We start from the raw sequence: 20,255 nt of genomic DNA, 5'->3' as shown, positions 1-20,255 counted from the left end.
TTTTGTAGCCCTTTTCTGAACCTTTTCCAATTCCAATATATCTTTTTTGAGATGGTACAACCACATCTGCATGCAGTATTCAAGATGTGGTCATGCTATGGATTTATATAGAGGCAATATGAAATTTTCTGTCTTATTATCTATCCCTTTCTTATTGATTCCCAACATTCTGTTCACTTTTTTGACTGCTGCTGCACATTGAGTGGTAACAGCTAATTTAGGCCCCCTCATTGTATATGTATAGTTGGGATTATGTTTTCCAATATGCATTACTTTGTATTTATTAACATTGAATTTCATCTGCCATTTTGTTGCCCAGTCACCCAGTTTTGAGAGATCCTTTTGTAGCTCTTTGCAGTCTGCCTGGGACTTAACTATCTTGAATAGTTTTGTATCATCTGCAAATTTTGCCACCTCACTATTTACCCCTTTTTTCACTAAACATTAAATACCACCTCCTTTCTCCTGCCTTCTGTTGGGTCAATATAAGAATGGCCAATTCAGATCAGACCAATGGTCCATCTGGCCCAGTATCCTGTCATCTGACAGTGGCCAATGTCAGATGCTTCACAGGGAGCAAAAAGAACAGGGGAATTATTGAGTGATCCACCTCCTGTCATCCAGTCCCAGGTTCTAGCACTCAGAGGTTTAGGGACACCCAGAGCATGGGGTTGCATTAGAGTTGCCAGGCATCCAGTTTTCAGTGCTGACCAGGCCACTAAAAGTCCAGCTGGTTCTGTGGCACAGGGGTGGCCGGGGTCTCCACGTGCTGCCCCCGTCTGCAGGTTCTGCCCCGCAGCTCCCATAGGCCACAATTTATGGCCAATGGTAGCTGCAGAGCTAGCTCTTGGGGCAGTGCCTGCGCCACAGGCAGCGTCCCCCTGGCAGCATCTGCACCAAGGAGCCAGAGGAACATGCTAGCTGCTTCCGGGAGCCACACCTTCAGCCAGAGCCCTTACCCCCTCCCGCACCCCAACCCCCCTGCCGCAGCCCAGTGAAAAGGAGTGAGTGAGAGAGAGCAAGCAACAGAGGTAGCGGGGGTGGAGTGAGCGGGGGGCAGGGCCTCGGAGAAGGGGTGGGGCAGAGGTGGAGCTTCAGGGCAGGGGTATTCAGTTTTCTGCAATCAGAAAGTTGGCAACCCTAGGTTGCATCCCTGATCATCTTGGCTAATAGCCATTGATAGAGCTCTCCAGGAACTTATCTAATTCTTTTTTGAATCCAGTTATAGTTTTGGCTTTCACAATATCTCCTGGCAATATCTCTGCAGTTTGACTATATGTTGTGTGACTATATGTTGTACTTCATTATATTTGTTCTAAACCTGCTGCCTATTAATTTCATTGGGTGACCTCTGGTTCTTGTGTTATGTGACAGGGTAAATAAGACTTTTTCTTCACACCATTCATGATTTTATAGACATTTATTATATCTCCCTTTAGTCATCTCTTTTCCAAGCTTAACAGTTGACGTTTTTTTAATCTCTTTTCATATGGAAGCTGTTCATTTCCCCTAATTATTTTTGTTGCCCTTCTCTGTATTTTTTCAGATTCTAATGTATCAATTTTTAAGATGGGGCACCCAGAACTGCATGCAGTATTCAAGGTGTGGGTGTAGAATTGATTTGCCTGTATATAATTGCATTATTATACAACTACCTCTTTATCAATCCCTTTCCTAATGATTCCTAACATTCTATAATTTTTTGACTGAATTGTAAGCATAATTAGACCTGCCAATAATCCCCATTGTGCTGAACTCAATGATTGTTCAAAATATTGACTATTTAGGCTATGCAGATATTGCTAGATGAGAAAGTAACTCTTTAAGAATTCAGAGGCACACAAGAAGAGAATAATTTGTTGAAATAAGAGCTTGTTGGAAAATGGTGAAAAAAAATATTTTGTTGAAATTTTGAATCATCAAAAAAGTTTCAACCAGTTCTATGGGGTGGCTGCAAAGTATCAAAATGAATTTAAAAAAAATATATTTTGCTGAACATTCAAAATGCATTTATCAACTCTATTTGAAACCAAGGGAGGGTAGGATATTCATGACATAGGAGATAATAGAAGGAGAAATACCTGGTTTACTGCAGCCAAAATAATTTACGAACGCCAAAAAAAAATACTGATCTTTGGAAGTGAAAGGATCTCTTTACATCATGATCTGTAGCGCTTCCTCTAAAAGTTCTGTGCCAGTATTGGAGGATCAAGTAATGGGGTGCCTACTCACAAAGGGCTTTTTTGTAGTTTGAGGATTGTGTTAAATAGTTCAATGTTTCAACAAACCCACAACCAGCTAACACAATGCTGAATACGTGTCCCTGCAAAGTCATATTTAAAACATTCTATTAGTTAACACAACTTGTCAAGATCATGTTCTAATATTTCCCAAATTGCCTGGGTCTTGGAATCTTGACCTTGAAATGCATTGTTCATATGGGAAGAATGACAGCATTGTAAAGGCTAGCTATCAATCTCTGGTATATAAGGTGGTTATGAAATGGTACATTGATCTCTTTAGGAGATTATTATTCCTAAACAAACTCCCTCCTACACTATGAAGTTTTTCACTATAGCCTCTCTATTTGTTACCAATTCCCAAATATTTAGAGGCTAAAATGAATCCAAGGTTTCCTTGGATTATGTAAATCTAATGAAATCAGCCTGTGTCTTGTCTACCTGTACTTGAAAGGAAAATCTCCTTCATATGGGCAGCTAAGTTATTATGTTAATGAACAAGTGAAATGGACTACAGTATCACAAATAACAAAAGTGCTGTAGGGGGCTTCATAAGGGAAATGAGAATTCACTGCTTTCCACTGATGATAGTCTTTTCTACTGAATTTCTTAGGTTGTAAAATGTTCCGGGCAGGAACTGACTTTCTGTATATATGGAAAGTCCCTACCACATTATGGGTGGCACTCTAATGCAAATAATTATTAATAATAATAAGAAACCCATAGAGCCAGGTTTCAGAGAAAAGGAGCTCAGAAATCTAATTCACCTCAGTAATCCTCTCTATGCTATTGGATCTGAAGAAATGTCAATCGGGGTTTTTTAGAATAAATTGGTTTTAAAATGTTGCATCCAAGTCTGAGATTCTCCCCAAAAGGATTACATTAATTTTTCCCTGCAGCAAGTGCCAAATGTATTGCTCTCCAGAACTCAAGAAGTCTGTGTCACTTTCCAAACTATTTTCAGTTTATGTAGAATGAAGAAAGCTACCAAGAAAAGTAATTCATCTGTTTGCTAAAGCAAAAGAAGAATTTACAGAATATCCATAACAAAGCCCACAGAAAATGGGCTTGTGTATAAATCTTTTCTTAGATGCAGGATGTTGCACAAAGGAACCTTCAGGGTCAAGTGTAAAAGTTAGATTTTAATCTCTCAGTCATGCATATTTGGTATAGAACAGAATTAAGGTTAACAGGAAAGTCTAAAATATATGAGAGTCTCATCTCTTTAAATGCCAAAGGAAAGGAAACAATAAAATATCACCTAGATTACTACTTTAATTAGGAATGGGCTTTTTTTAGCTAAAGTTGTTTAATTGTATTCATGCTGGAAGTGTTTCACAATCAGGGGAAAATAAACAATGCCATATGACTAATTGCAGTGAAACTCAGCTTGGACACTTGCAGAAAACTGTTGTATATCAGTCAATAGAGATTTAAAGAAATACACATTTGGTGAATAACATTTTGAATAACAAACTGATGAGCCAAAAAGAGATTAAGTTCTTCAGATAAACTATTTGTTGAAAATTATTTGCTCAGCTGTACTAAATAATCATCATCATTCAAAAGGTTAAAATTAGCAGATTGATCGATATCCAGAATATCTCTCCAGAACTGATCAGTTCTTCCAGCAGGGTGAAGGAAGGTGCACAAATCTGTTTGAAGGCTTTATTGTCTGATAAATTTCTCTTGTTTTCCTCCTAACCAAATTATGAACTTTGCTTTCTTTCACATTTGAGAAAGTAAGTTTTCCTCTTGTGGGATCCAACCACAGAGTGAAAGCAGTGTTGTTCCAGTGTTACTACATTCTAATTGGATACAGTACAATAAACATTTGATTCAAAAGACTGGCATATGTTTGAGTATTGTTACACAGCCACTGTAAGAAATGTCTCCTCATTCACATTATGCACTCTTTAAAATGATGTCATATTAACCCCATTCCGTGAAAGAGATCAGCTAAATATTCTCCTCATGCATACTCTTCTGTTCAGAATTATATGTTTCCATTTGTATGCAACTGTCCTGAGCCACAAATAAATGTGTTCCTTTGCAGAATACATAGTTGTAGTAACTCTGATTTCTCTGGAATTATCCATCCTTTAAGGTATTACTCAACATTAGTAAGTGAGAGGTCTTTAGATATCTACTGTACCTTTTCTCCATGACTGGAAGATCATTTTCCAGCTGGAGAGTTCTATGCTGCAGAAAAGGAATGTTGGTGCAAGGAGGAATGAGGAAAAGGCATCTGAGGTGGATCCTTGCTCAAGAATCAAGGAATTCATTTCTTGAGAAAGTAATTGTAGAGGAAGGAATATATAAAACATCAGCCATATACTGTAGTATAAGAAGAAAATAATGTAAATAAGCAGAAGAGAACACTGATCCTTTCAACCTTCAGAAAGCTTGCCATTGCTATACTAATCAGAAGACTAGAAGTTGAGTCCAAAAATAGTAGCCTTAACAACCTTCCTTTTAATTTGGTGAGAGAATTTTAACAACGGGGTTCTCTAATAGCACCTGTGAAGATGTCCAGTGATTAAGTAGGGATGCTGTTCAGTGGGAAATATACTTTGCAGTGTCTCTCCTTATTGGTGCTGTTTTGTTGGCAGTCAATTGCTGTAGTACACAAACAATTTTCTTGAATTAGAAAAAATTCAATAATATTCCTGTTGTCATCTAGTAACAATAAAGAATTAGGAACACTTAGATGTCAGCCAGTCTTCTGATGTCAGATGTGTAATATTAAATGTATCAGGGTTCCACCAATTCTTCAACAAGAAAATATTTCTTATTTTAGCTGATTATATTTAAAATGTGTTTTTATTCTTAATTTTTAAACTAACTTTTAAGTGGTTTAATGGTATGCATGATAAAAATAATTGTATTTTTCCAATCATGGAAAGGCTGTCAAAAATATATTCATTCCTGGCTTAAAGCCATTGAAGTGAATGGATGTACACTAGGCATAATTTGGTCCATCATACTTGCGTCTTTTTTTATGCAAGGTTCTTAATCATCCTCTGTCATTCAAATCCCTTTGGTAGACTCTCTTCTATAGCAATACTTACGAGAACTTAACCAACTAATAATGATTAGGGTAGAGAAGCATTTGGGGATGGTTTACAGTATACAAAGCAGATATGGAGCTATTTAGCTGTGTGCTAATCATACTGTTAATCACTTTGCTTGTATACCTTTTCACTCACACTTCATCTTTTAGCCTGTTTGTCATTTTAGACTATAAGTGTGTCAAGGGAGGGACTGGATCTTCCTGTATGGCATGCACAGGTCCTACTGTGTTTTGGGTGCTACTGTAATATAAACAAAACAGTAATAATAATTTAAAGCAAGTTTTTATTTATAACTATATTATATCTACTTATAGTTATAAAGCACAATAAACATAACATCTCTTTTAAATGGTAGTAATAATAAGGCACATGGATTGACAGCAGATTATGGTTTTAGTTAAGTATACTGCAGACTGTCCTCGGAGACGGTAGGACAGCATTTGTGTATGCTGAAATAGATAAAGGTAAAGTCAGATCAAGTTTTAGTCTGCCCATTTATGCATGTAAAATGGCTGGTGTCCCTGGTCAGACTACATCCCCCCATGATGCACCATGGTCTCTATTCTAGGAAGTGGGAGGTGGTACATCATGGGATTCGCTGGCCATCATGGGAGTTCCGGATCTTGGTGCATCATAGGAAAGGTAATCTGGCAAGGGATCCTGGCCAGTAGAATAAAATGGGGTCATGAGTCAACTGACCTACAACTCTCCTGATCTCTTGTGGAAGTATTTCCTGATCGAAATATTTCAGTTTGTGGGCATTTGGTTTTTTGATTAAAAACCTAAATTTTCCACAGAAAGTGAACACTTTTCACACAAAAATCTCCCTTGTTTTTCATCAAAAAGCAGTTTTGACAGGAAATTTTCAGTCCTCTATTATATACCCCATTTTAGTTATCACCAGCCTCCATTGATTAAGAAGGACAAGCAGTACAAGTTGTACAAATAAAGAACCTTTTGTTAATCATATAACACACAAAACTCTTTTTTCACTCAGGTGAGTCTGGTCAAACCACATCAGTCTCCTGAATGAATACAAGTGTTTTCTCTTTTGCAGAGAGAGCCTATCTATTTGCATTACAGATGTTGAGAATGAGGTCATATTACGTCTATATTTGGTTGACTGCTACTGGAATATTGTTTCCAGTTCTGGTGTCCACACTTCAAGAAGGACATTGAAAAATTGCAGCAGGTTCAAAGAACCACCATGAGAATGATTAAAGGATTGGAAAGCATGCCTGGTAGTGAGAGACTCAAGTTGTTCAGTCTGTTTAGTTTAGCAAAGAGAAGGTTATGGGGTGACTTGATCATAGTCTGTAAGTACTTACATGAGAAACAGAGATTTGGTAAAAGAGGGTTCATTTGTCTAGCAGACAAAGGTATCAGAGGATCTTTTCAGCTAGAAGCTGAAACTAGACAAATTCTGACTAGAAATAAAGTACCTTTTCTTTTTTTTTCTTTTTTTTTTTTTAAACAGTGAGGGTCATTAACCATTGGAACAACTTGTGGTAGATTCTCCATCATGGGAAATTTTTAAACAAAGAGTAGATGTTTTTCAGAAAGGTCTGTTCTAGTTCAAACTGAAATTAACTTAGGGAAGTCCTATGGCACGTTACACAGCAGGTCAGACTAGATGATCACAGTGGTCCTTCCGGCCTTAAAATCTATGAACCTATGAATCTCTTAACACCATTTCTTGTAAGAGGCCAATATATAGTTAGTATGCAGTAATTTCAGTTTGTTTTTTCTTTCTTTTGTTGTGTTTTTATTTGGTTTGCTGGCTTTGCGGTTTTGTTTGTTTTTGTTTTTTGGGGTTTTTTCTTTTCTTTTTTCCTCTTTTCTTTCTTTTACTCCAGGAATTGGGCAAGGGGTTCCAGTGGTGGCACTTATTGTGGAAGGAGGGCCCAATGTTATCTCTATTGTCTTGGAGTACCTACGAGACACTCCACCTGTTCCTGTTGTGGTATGTGATGGCAGCGGCCGGGCGTCTGACATCCTTGCATTTGGTCACAAATATTCAGAAGAAGGAGGGTGAGTCATTTGCTAGGAAACATTAATGAAACAAAATAATTCTTAATGTGCATGGTTATTTTTTGGTGCTAATATGGAGGCTGGGAAACTATTAGCAACATAACATAGTACCAAATACTTCCTCAAGTCACAGTTTCTGGCACTGATTAGAGTACTGCTTAAAGATATTAAGATATTCAATGCAAAAGCTGCCTGGCTCCTAGATGGGGAAAACCAATGCAAGACTGTAGAAACCCTGAAGAATTGTATTGGCAGGTCTACCACTGGGATAAATCCTAGCTATATAGCATGAGCAGCTGCATATAGGCATACACACTATACTGAAAGTCTGGCATCAGCAACATCTTACCATTGCGGGTCAGGATGTCAAACACGGAACTGGCTCAGCGGATACCATGAAATATATGCTCACTGCAATCAGAGCTGTCTTATGCATACTATAAATGGTGGTATGCTGTCTACTAACTCTAGCTTTTGGCACAGCCCTGCCCTTTGAATAATCATAGTCCCTAATTGCTCACATTGGCCAAGTGTATCTACTTCTTCCTGTACTCTGTGCAGGAATTCCATCTGTCCACCTGTATTCATGCACTGCTGCTTTTGCAGTGGTTTTAGTATGTCTTCCCCCTTTTCTTTTGCTAACTTGAGGCAAGGCAAGACCAGTATTTAGATCATGGTGTAGATTATTGCAAGCATGTTTTTGGCTGAATTGGGATCCCAAGTGTGTCTAATGATTAAGTGCATACATTTTTAATATAATGTGTTCTTTTCCTCTAATGGTGACTAACGTATATGAACTCATACTGGCAAAATTAAGTCTGAAGACTTAATAACCAGCAATAAAAACACTCTCTCATTCTAAAACTTAAAGGACTAATTCATGGTTTTCCTCTACAGTTCCCTCATACTGCTTTAAGGTGGTTCAGTTCCGGGGTTCTTCTTGGGGCTGGTGTGCGCATATGTGTGTTTGTAAAATGCACATCAGCAACAGATTTATAAAATGAGAGCATATGTATAAATAAAACACACTGTAGACTTTAAACAAAAGTAAAATATGCTTTAATAGTAAATATAATTATCAAGAACTTCTTTTTACATTTAAAAATGTTCTAATGGGGAATGAGGGATCAAAGAATGAGTTACATTTTTATTAGTCTATTTTCATTACAAATGTTGAACAATTTCTATCATCCTCATTTTAATTCAGACTTAATTTGTTGTGATCATGTCCTAGTACCATAAAGTGTCCCCTCTGCACCAGTTTAAATAAATAATATTCGTGGGGGGGGGAAGGTTGTGTGTGAGTGTGGGGGTTAATCTTTAACTTGTGATAATTCTACCATATGTTCAAAATAATGTGCATATGCAAGATTTTAAATTGGCTAGAATTATTTGTTTAATTTGTCTTTTGGTTGTGTTTCATAATGAGGCACCCTAGGAATATAGGTGCTATAGAAAGTAGATCAGGCAGGTATTTTCAAAAGCACTGAGTTGGCCTATCTCTCCTCCTTCAAAGCCATGTTAAAACTTCCATTGGAGCTCAATGGGAGCAAATTCAATCCAGAGTAGAGCGCTTCTGAAAATCCCACCTCATTATTATTTATGATTATGATGCCCTTTTTTAAAGGCTGGCTTATGATGCCCTTTTTTGAAGGCTGGTGAAATTCCCTGTGCCACATTTAAAAGGTCAAAGAAACATGCGTTAGCAAAGTTCTAGAAATTACATATGGAAAAGACCAGTCAGACCATCTCCTCCATCCCTCAGCAAGTGCAGGTTTGTGTGCTAAAGTAAGGACCTGGTCCTGCAAGCTCCCACCATCAGCTCCCTCAAAGTATATTTTCAGATGCTTTGGCCAGTGTAGTTTTAAATGTCTCTGGTAATTGGGCTCCCACCACATCCCTTGTGGAACCTATTCCTCAGTTTTAATAGAGCTCATTCTTTGCACATCTAACATTACTTTCCTCTGCTAAATTCTATCCCATTACTCCATTTTTCTGTCCTAAACAGTTTCCATCTCCCTCTTTGGTATTTATACCCTTCCAATACTCATATGTCAAGTCTTCCCACACACACCCATAGTCTCATTTGTGTTTAAAATAAATAAACCTCCAGAAATTGTTTCTGAATTCAGCCAACAAGCAACAAGAATCTCATTCAGCTACCACAAAGATAAGAACCTAAACAGAAAAAAATGGAATCACATTCATGTGTCATAATCCTTCATTAATAAGGAAAGCAAAACATGGATGTGATTGGGAAATAATATTAGTTTGCCTGGAGTCATAACAAGCAAGCCATTTTTAGTCTGAGGTTCTCAAGCCTGGTCTTCTCAAATATAGCCATTCCCCTCCTGCCTGTGATTCACAGTTCATTGCTTGATTTGACCATTTCCCAGGATTTCCTAGGTGACAGCTGCAGTATTAGCATATTTAATAAAACACTTGAGGCTGTCCTAATCACACTAGGTACTACAGGCAAGCATCTGCTTCCAAGTCTAAACTGAAGTTGGGACATACTGTTTTTTAGGAATAATAAGTATAAAACTCCAATATTGTGCTCATGAAAACTTTTTTCAAAAGTAAGTTATACTTTAAGTAAAGTTTCATTCTGTTCGGATTTTATTAACCTTTGTAATTTTGTTCAAATACCATTTAAAATAAGGCACAATAATAAGAAGAGAAAACAAAACAACTGCCAGCAGAACACACTTCAGACAGAAATTGCAGTGACTGCAGCTACAAATTTTTCTTTTGGACTGAATCTCTGAGTAAATTAAAGCAACTTTGTCCTTCAGAATACAAATGTATTTAGAAGGTTCAAGTTACATCCTGAACTCAATTCTCCTCTTTTTTTCTTTTCTCCTTTTACCCAGCCAGAATGTAGAATCTAAGAAACACTCGAACTCTGGCTGCTTTCTGCAAAGCTGTGTACTTCTGCAAGTCATCATGCTAGCAATATTTTATGGGCTTGGCACATTAACATTAGTATTATCAAGCTGTTTGTTTCAGTGTTCTAAATGCCTAATCGCTGCAGGCAACAAATGCACTGGTTTTATACACACACAATATATGTGCACACTGGGCAACGCTGTGAAACGCTCTCATGTTTTTTGAGGATATGATCACTAACATTTCTTTTGAGCTGTTTCCATGGGTGCAGAACCAGGGCTGAGAGTAAAGGATAAAGCATAGTCCTCTTTGCTTGAGTTTCAATCAGTGTGGCTCCATTCTTTCCTTTCTGAGAGATCCCAGAGTGTAGAATTGTTCAATTGCTTATCTGCATGATGGACCCTTTTGCATGGGCTTTCTCAGGGTTCCATCTTGTCTCCTGTGTCTCCCATGATTCACATTTTCCTGTTAATTGTCTTTTGATATTAGGAAAACATTTGCTTTAAAACGTCTTATTTAAGAATTTTAATATACAAATAATATAGCAGGGAGGTGCAATCTCTCTCTCTGCAGATGTAAGAATTTTATAGAGAAGATAACCATCCTTGAATGACCACTGACAAGGTCAAAACTGGAGGCTGTCCCTTGTTGTAGGTTTGGAGCTTTGGGATCTGCCTGGAATGTCTTCTAATAAACAGTTGCTCAGTATAAAGAGAGGAAATTTTGCACAATAAAACAGATTCTCAGCTTCTTGTGCATTCTGACATAAGCAAAACTTTGGCTGCTGTGTTAGGAGATTGTTTGGCTGCACAGTAAGGTCCCAGACTTGCACTGTGATGAGAGCTGGACCCAATGCATTCCATACTTCATAGAACCAGGCTCTATTTTTATTTCCCACGATTGCATTGGTATATTTTAAGAAGAAATAGATCAGAGAAGATCCTGAAATGCAGCCTTACAATAAGAAATAACTCTGAAGGTAGGTCAATTTTGTGACCTAATTACATTTTTCCTCGCAATAAAAGTAACCGCATTAAAAAGTTGTGGTGATAAGGTGTGTTGTGCTTCTCATTAAGCTGAGTTTAAGAGCACTGTGCATATTGAATCTGCATTTTTTTAATGTATCTGTTGCAAAATTCCACTTAATGCTGTCATTGGTCATCACTTTATGACCTTGATTTTGAAAGTTTTTCAGCAGTGCATGGAAGGAAGAAAAAGGTGATTGTACTACAGCATAAAAAGTTTGTTGTACTACAGCGTAAGTGTAAAGAGAGACTTCTGGGAGGCATAAGCAAGGCTAAGCTCTAGGCGTAGTCATCTGCATTAAGCAGTAGCAAGACCCTTTCATTCATGTTCCCTTACTTTCAGGACATGGTAGGAGATGACATTCTCTAAGGAGACATAGGCTTAAATCCAATCCTACTTATGTTATTGATATCCTTAGCCCTTATACCATATTCCTGCTACTAAGCAGGAGTAACTTGGTGACTGCAATGTCATTAATGCAAGATCAGGTTCCTGCATGCTTCCTCTTGTCCTGCTCCTCATATTATCCTTTCCAAATATAGGAACTAAAGCATTTTTGTTTATAGGCACTTGACTTCAATGAGACTATTCACCTGCTTAAAGTTAAGGACATGCTTAAGTGTTTTGCTGGAATTGGACCCAGGATCATAAAATCTGTATTAGCCCTGAATTGTTGAAGTGGTTAAAATAGCAGTTAAATTCTGACCTTCCACCAAGTAAATCCACAAAAACTTTTGACTTTGTAATCAAACATATCCTCCCATTCCCGTTTCCTGCATGCATGCACACACGCTGACTGAAGCAACTTTAAAGTGCGACTATTTATAGAATCATGCATACTGTGATAATGGTGTGCAGTCTTCAGGCTCTGTTGTTAATTAAATCCTGCATTTAAAAAATGATTAGATTAATGCTCTCTCACTGCTTAAACAAATGTTTCCTTTGGAAGAGGAAATGGTTGTAATAGTTGAATGTAATCTACCAAATCTAAGTGTTATAATAGTGTCTTAACTATTGCTTCAACTCTACACTTAAGGAGGTGAGACCCTCAAGGAATTCAAGTTAATGTAGTAGTAATGTGCTTTGTGGCTAGTATTCATAAGGAACAACACACAATATGTATGTGTTCCAACTGAGCTCTACACCCTCTACTGGTGGTTATTAGGGTTTTGTATAGTCCCCATCACTGTACACTTTCTTGGCTTCCATCACCTGAGGAACAGTGCTGACTGATGAGTACAGTTTAAAAACCAAGTAAGAAAAATTCACTAAGGCGTCTTCATTGAGAATTTTAATTCTTATTCTCAATAAGGTGGATCATAATATAGTGATGACATGTACTCGGTACAACTGCCATAATGTTTAGGTATTGTATCTGAAAGGGATTTTGTTAGCTAGTCAGTGCCTGCTGTCATGAACCATCCCAGAGTGCTTCAGAAACAATAAACTGTACATGTAAGAATAACTTCTCTGATGAAATGCAGCCCCTTCTGTTGTGGGAGGACAACAGCCAAGCAAACAGCGGGGTGGGGGGCAAGAAGGAAAACATTCAGCAACGGGCCTCAGGCAAACCCCTGCTTTTATTAAAGTGGCTAAGTATCTTTAACGTTCAAGCAGAGTGAAAGAGCAACTTGGCTTATTAGGTCTCCTCTCAAAGACCAACACAAAGCAAAATACATGGAACTCAGAAGTATGAAGAGTTAAGTGAGTCCTACTGGAGTGCAAAAGTGTGGCTTGTTTGTGTTTCCTGGAACAACCAAAACACAACTAGAAGAGACTCTGGCTGCATTTGTTTAATCCAGTTTAATAGTCTAGAAACACATAAGTGTAAAAATCCCCTCACATCTCCAGAACTCCCTCCACTGGATCCTACTCAGGAAACACCTTTCTGTTCCCCAGAACCCAAAAAGGAGCCCAGTAAGTCTGACTAGACTCACCTACACATCAGGTGCAGGTAGGCATTCTAGGGCTTCCCCCAGTTACCTTCCACTCAGAGGCACTCCCAGGTGGGCCTCTGAAAAACTGGCCAAACCCAAAGCTTTTGCCACTGTCCATACATGGTTGAGTTTCCAGTTCAGGTCATTTATGGGTCTGGAGGGCACATCATGGCTGTGGGCCCCTTTCAAGAGACACAAAAGCCTTGTAAACCCAATCAGACCCTTATTTAATGCACTGTTGCAACACACTGCAGTGGGTTTTTTTTCTGTTCTACATTTTAGCGTGGCACAAACTGCTATATCTATCTAATGTGTACCTACATGATGATGATACCCACGTTTTCCTTTCATTAATGCAATTCAGCCACTAAACAAAGTTGCTTAATTCAACTCACTTCTCTGAAGTACAAGGTTTACTATGACCACCACGTCTCTTGTAAAATACTGATATAAAGGAACAGATGAATCACAACAGGTTGGGGGAGGAGAAAGCTGTATTCATTGCGCAGTCCAGCCTCATAAGTAGTAGGCTAGAGCTGGCAGTATTCATTGCACATCATCGGTACTGAAAATACTGGAGACAGCTGACTAAATAATGTAGAGAGCTTCAACTCTGTGATGTGATTTAGTGTAGTGTATATTATCCTGTCTGACATTCGGCATGGTTCAAAAGAGATTTCCATGTGAGAAAGAAGTATGCCAAAGCCTCTCATCTGTCTCTATTGGGTCAGCCAGAGCAAAGAAAGGAGCTGTTCTTTGAGACTTATTTTCCAGGTTGTATTAGGAATAATTAAAATGCAGATTGATAAAGGCAATTAAAGTTAAGCATTTTAATTGTTTTGGGTGCCCTGTCTAGATGGATCCAATATATCTTGTGATCATCTTTCCTGGGGGAATATATACATAAAGCTCAGTCCCCTGCTTGCTACTGATGCCTATTTCATATCTGACTAGGGTTTCCAATCCTCTAGATTCTCATGTGATGAAACCTCCAGGAATATGTCCAACCAGAATTGGCAGCCCTATATCTGACAGAAATTTAGGTGAGAATGGTAATAGGCTTAATGTCCTTTAGGAATCATGCCGATGTAAAAGATTAATGTATGTTTCATCCTAAACTTGCTCGTAGGTTTACTGGAACTAAATATGAATGTGCACCATGGGAGACAGGCACCTAAATACCTTTGAGAATCTGAGTCTTGTTGCCTTATCTGGAAGTCAAATGGGGTGGAGACTAAAATGGAATGAAAGACTGGACCCTTGATCTATGCTGGAATATGCTTTGAATGGAACACTGTGTTTAGCCAAAATCAAGTCATGTGCAATATTTTGTGAATAAAAAATATTTTTCTTTCGCAGATCATTGCCATGATGAATAAGATGTATGTAATTTACATTGTGTCTTTGCTCTTGGGATGAAATTTCACGCTATGTGCAGGATCAGCACAAGACCAATGTGCTACATAAGTCCCACGTAAGCACTCAAGATAGGATTTGTGTTTTCTATATACCTTGTGTTAGCCCTCTGCATAGGTGTGAATCTGATCCTTTATTGATACCAAAATATTGTCTATTATCAATCTTGACAGAGACTTTTAATGAAATCATTTCTTCCAGTCTCTCATTTTTACTACTAGATTAGGGTGACCAGACAGCAAGTGTGAAAAATTGAGATGGGGGAAGAGGTAATAGGAGCCCATATAAGACCCAAAAATCGGAACTGTCCCTATAAAATTGGGACATCTGGTCACCCTATACTAGATCTATTATTACTATTTTAAAAAATTAGTTGAAGAGTTGTTGTTTAGCAGGGAGTGCATTGAACCTTGCAGAAGTTTTGAACACAGGAGTAGCATCAGGATTTCATTTCCATGAGATGATGCGTTTAGGAGCATTGTGGGTATGATACTTATTTATTTATATATATATATATATATATATATATAATCAGTAACTGCTATATATGAGGTTTTCCTGGTGTTAGTAATAAAGAATCATAACTGCAACAGTTGTGACTCATCCTTCACCTTTTTATACTGCTATTAGATCAATAGAGTCCCTAAGGCAAAGTCCACCCCACATCTGCAAAATAAGAAAAAATAAGTGGTACCATATAGAACTTTGTGTAATGTGATGTTCTAGGACATGATATCATGTACTGAACACACTGATTTCCTACAATGAAATCCTGGCCCCATTGAAGATAACGGCAAAACTCCCATTGACTTTAGTAGGGCATGATTTCACTCTTAGTGTTTTAAAGTGAAAGTTCCAAAACCTGACAATAATTTGATGACCTGATGAAGATGAAATATTTTCTATTGATATATTTATGAAAGTATCAGTATTAACCTTGCTCCAAGAAAGGTCTGTTTAGGAACATTGAGGCAACTTGCATCTTGCTTTAAAATTATTTATTCTATAATACAGTATTTTGTTATACAATAATTGTATGAAATATTCCCTTCTAGTTAAGTCAAATATAAAATTAGGCATGGAAGGATTAGATTTTTATCAGTAAATGTTGGTAAACTTCCATTTTACCCTACACATACAAACCAATGAGAAAATATTTCCGCTGATCAAAATTGACAGGCAAAGTCAGAAAAATGCTGCTTGAGAACTTAGAGTTTGATTTTAGGATATTTACTTTCTGTATTTTGACAAGTGATGTCGACAATTTGTGTTCTAATGGTTATAAAGTTTTAATTTTTTGAATCTCAACGTCTGCTGCCACTAAATAATTATTGTCTGACACGCACCCCCATAATGTTCCAAAACAGTGAAAATTTAAATTAATAAAAAATGCTGAACACCTGTAATTTTTCACAACTGTGAAAATTTAAATCAATAAAAAAATTTAAAAGTTTAAAAATAAACATTGATATTAGTCATCAAAAATATAAATAAGTAAAATTAGAATTCTTCCAGACCTGTATATAATTTCCAAGGAAATGCACTGGATAAAAATACATTAATTTAAGCTGTTGTAAAGGATTATTTTTCTCTTATTTTTTAAAATCTTACTACTGTATAATATTACCAGTGCTTTCCAGGTCAATAGCAGTTTACATGTTACTCTGTACTGTAGTAGTAGCTGGGTGAAATTTTTCAGCTAAAACTTTTTTTCAGCGACAATGCAAATTTGGGGTGATGGAAACATTTCATGAGTTTTGTTTCAATTAAAAAAATAAAAAATCTTTGATTTTTTTTAATGAAAATGACTTTTTATAGCCAAATTTACTTCACTTTTATTTTGCATAAAAATTAACATAAAATACTCAAACATCATGACAATTTTTATTTCAGTTAGAACAAAACTTTTGGTTGACTTCAAATGACTTTTTAATTCAATTTTTTTTAATATACCCAGTAATCAAAAAATGAATTATTTGCACATCTCTCAGTTGCCATGGCCATGTGATGTGTTAGTTTTCATAATTATCTATATACTACTTTCAAATATAACTAACTGATATCTTGGAAAAAAGTAATATAATGCTCAGCAAATGATACTTTGCTACTTTTACATTTGGTTATCTGTTGGCATTCATGGGAGAAAGAAAATGTAAGTGTTGGAGAGAAAATTAGGCCAGCTTACAAAAAAGCAGCACCACAAAATGTTGTGTTTATTTTACTTTGGCTCTTATACTTCTCCCATTAGCATGATTTCTCAGCACTTGCTCCTATATTTTTTTTAATGTACAGAAGTGAAATTTATCAGTCATATAATGTCAACTCTTTAAGAAATATCACACACATTAGACATTTCCTTCCAATGAAGGAAATATATATATGTGCTGGGATGGAGGATTTCAGTGTTATGCTAGATTCATTGGAAGGTAATGTTTAAGGTGTGTGGTGTTTCTTAGAGTTTACATTATATATTACGTATCAGAGGGGTAGCCGTGTTAGTCTGGTTCTGTAGAAGCAGCAAAGAATCCTGTGGCACCTTATAGACTAACAGACGTTTTGCAGCATGAGCTTTCGTGGGTGAATACCCACTTCTTCGGATTATATATTACATCTATTAAAAGCTATGTCATTTTGAACACATTTTCATTGTATGTGCACAAATAATCCAATAACATCAGATTACTTTAGATCTCGGTTTTAAAGAACTATAGAATGGCAACTTCTGTGTGCCTTGTAACCGCCATACCACACAGAAGGAAATTGTGCAACTTGAACAAAGCTAGCATTGAAAGGACACTGTCCTTTCAGTCTAAATTATTCTAATGCATCTTGACAGGGTTCCCATTTGTAAATTCTTGCCATGAAGAACCATCGTTTCTGTTTTGTTAAAAGTGTTTAAAATACTAACTTGGACTTGTTAAGGTACTATAAAAATCTTAAAATAGGAACATTGACTAATTTTAGCCCTATTAACCTTAAGATTCCAATCAATTATAGAATTAAATATAGGGATGGCACATACCTACTTGGATCATCTAGCTTAACCCACCAAAGAAGAAGGAATCTATACTACTTTTTCTCTGTAATCTAGCATTCCCTTAAAGATACTTAGTGATCATGCCGTAATTATTGAACATCACAAGATAAACAGGCCCTTTATCTGGTTGATCTGACCGTCAAAATAATTTTCCTAATACTGAAGTTAAATGTATCTTTTTTTTTAATGTCATCCTACTAGATGTTTTAACACTAGTGTCCAGTGGGAATAATTCTTTTGGGGGTCCTTTATGCCCTTCATTTAGAGTTATCATATTGCCTCTTAAGCTCTTGAACTTTGAAAAAATGACACTTAAGTTTTTCAGTCTCTCCTTGTGAGCAGTGGAATCATTTGCAGCAAGGGATGGACAGGGGGATGGTTAGACAGGTATTGCCTCCTGCCTCAGGTTTGGACTTGTCCTTGCTGCCCAGAAAGACATCTTTCAAAACCATACCGCTAATTTAAGGTGGAGCTGGAAGACCTTAAATATCAAATGATATAACATACTGAATTTTCCAGATCTGACCGTACTGCAGTAACTTTGAAAACCAACTTCAGCTTGTTTACAGCTATGTGATAATCACTCCACTTTCAGCATTTGTCCCTAGAACTATTTTCCAGTGAGAGATGCCAGAACCCAGGCTTCTTGAATCTATTTATTTCATGAGGGGTGATATCTACCTTTCTGTCAGTCTGAGGTTTTTCTATAGCTCCATGGTATCTAAGCAATATTTACTTTTGCAGTTGAAAAGAGCGCTTAAAGTGAAACTGTTCAGAAACCCAACAATACCACAGGAAACCAGGTCTTGCTATTACCTCCCTCTTTCCCCAGTTTTTCTGAAATGGCACATCTGAAGTTTTTTGGTGGCTTGCTTGTTTTAGTGCAGTGTTGGAGGTGGGAAGGCAAGAAAATTAAATACAAAAAATACAGTGAAATAATATTAATGGGTTGAGTTTTATCTTTCGTCTGTGATGCAACACATTGCACTTTAAAGAACTACAGTATATATGAATGGAAAGTTCACCTACTGTGGTAATGTCTAGGTAAACCTAACATAATCAGAGGACAGTCTTAACTCAGTTTCTGTGCTTTTGTTACTTAGTCAACCCTTTACATTTGTTTAAATGTTGCTTTTTTTATTTGATTGCTTAACAGTAATAAGATTATTTCAAATGGATTTTTTTCATATATTGATTATTGGATTATTTGTGCACATACAATGAAAATTAACCAGAAAAAAATGAAATAACAGTAAACAGAATCCTAATAATGATCAAGAAAAACAAGACACAGATGTTTCCGTAGCAATAATCTACTAATAATGCTTTGCTCCCAGTTGATGGATTATACATTAATAGAATCTGGGAATTTATCTGTTTAACACACAAAAGACCCCAAAACACCACTCTCAGGTAGAGTAAATGATCAAACCAAAGAGAGTAGGTAGGAATCCTAAAGAAAATTAGACACAGAAGAGAGTAGAAGGTCAGCAACGTCATTCTCTGCCTTGTCCCTGAAGCATCGTGCAACAACATGACAGATTCTTCAGGGTTCAAAGAGATTGTGAGGCAGTAGGGCCGGTGCAACCATTTAGGCGATCTAGGCAGTCACCTAGGGCGCTAGGATTTGGGGGTGCCATTTTCTTCGGCAGCGGCCGGATCTTCGGTCGCTGCTGGCATTTAGGCGGAGGGAGCTGGGGCAGGGGAGAGCGGGGAGGGCCGCCTGCAGCAAGTAAGGCGGGGGGGTGCCTCAGGGTGGGGAGCTGCGGGAGGTCCGCCGAAGCCACGGGACCAGCGGACCCTCCCCAGGCAAGCCGCCGAAGGCAGCCTGTCTGCCGTGCTTGGGGCGGCAAAATGCCTAGAGCTGCCCCTGAGAGTCAGAGAATGTTAACCCATGACAGCACAGAGGGGCTTAAATTAACTTAATGCCTCTTAAGCTTCCACACAGAGGGCTGTATTTTTAGAAATGGGTGCTAATTCGTATACGTGAAACATGCAGTTGTTTGCACTAAGCAGGTAATTCTGCATGCATAATTTCCTATGATTTTCTTGCAGATGCCAGTATAATTACCTATTTTGTACATGCTATTTTTAGCATGTGCATCATAGGTGTATATATATATTTTAAATTAACTGATTATGCAGTTCAGTTGTGTCCCAGTACAATCAAGAATCCTTGATTTGGGCAGCTGCTAGCCCTTCTAGGGTCATAAGAAGGAAATAAGGTTTAGTCTTGAACCAAATTATTTCACATTTAACACAAAGCTTTATCTGACATTGCTATGTATGCTTTATTAGAAAGAGAGAGTTACTAACCCTGCTATTTTTGTTTCTATTTCTGATATAATTATTTCCAGTTTGCTGCATCACCCAGGCACTGAATAGGAAGACACTGAGGCTGACTGTAGGCCCAAACCACTCTGTTATAAATAGCACATTTATAAGCACGGAAAATTAAGTGACAGATCACATGATAAATGATACAGACAACCAGTTTGCAAACTGTCATGCTGCAGGAAGACTTGCCTCTTGGTAATTAGAAAGCCATCCCATGCCACTAATCAGGGCCGCCCGGGGGGGGCAAGTGAGGCAATTTGCCCCAGGC

The 20,255-nt window shown here is 37.5% G+C and overlaps 1 protein-coding gene across 9 annotated transcripts in view; it reads left to right on the top strand.

Annotated features, from left to right (window-relative positions):
• Window positions 1-20,255, top strand: part of TRPM3 (transient receptor potential cation channel subfamily M member 3) — a 600,384-nt gene that overhangs the window by 462,984 nt on the left and 117,145 nt on the right. For all 9 annotated transcript variants that reach the window (XM_039544762.1, XM_039544757.1, XM_039544760.1 and 6 more), the window contains exon 7: window positions 7,171-7,345. In XM_039544762.1, the coding sequence (XP_039400696.1) occupies window positions 7,171-7,345 (175 nt within the window). The remainder of the gene's footprint in view (window positions 1-7,170; window positions 7,346-20,255) is intronic.

Source organism: Mauremys reevesii, linkage group 6 (genome assembly GCF_016161935.1).
Source record: "Mauremys reevesii isolate NIE-2019 linkage group 6, ASM1616193v1, whole genome shotgun sequence".
Taxonomy (NCBI): Eukaryota; Metazoa; Chordata; order Testudines; family Geoemydidae; genus Mauremys; species Mauremys reevesii.
Note: the sequence above shows the minus strand (reverse complement) of the source record. Positions and strands in the feature narration are given on the sequence as shown.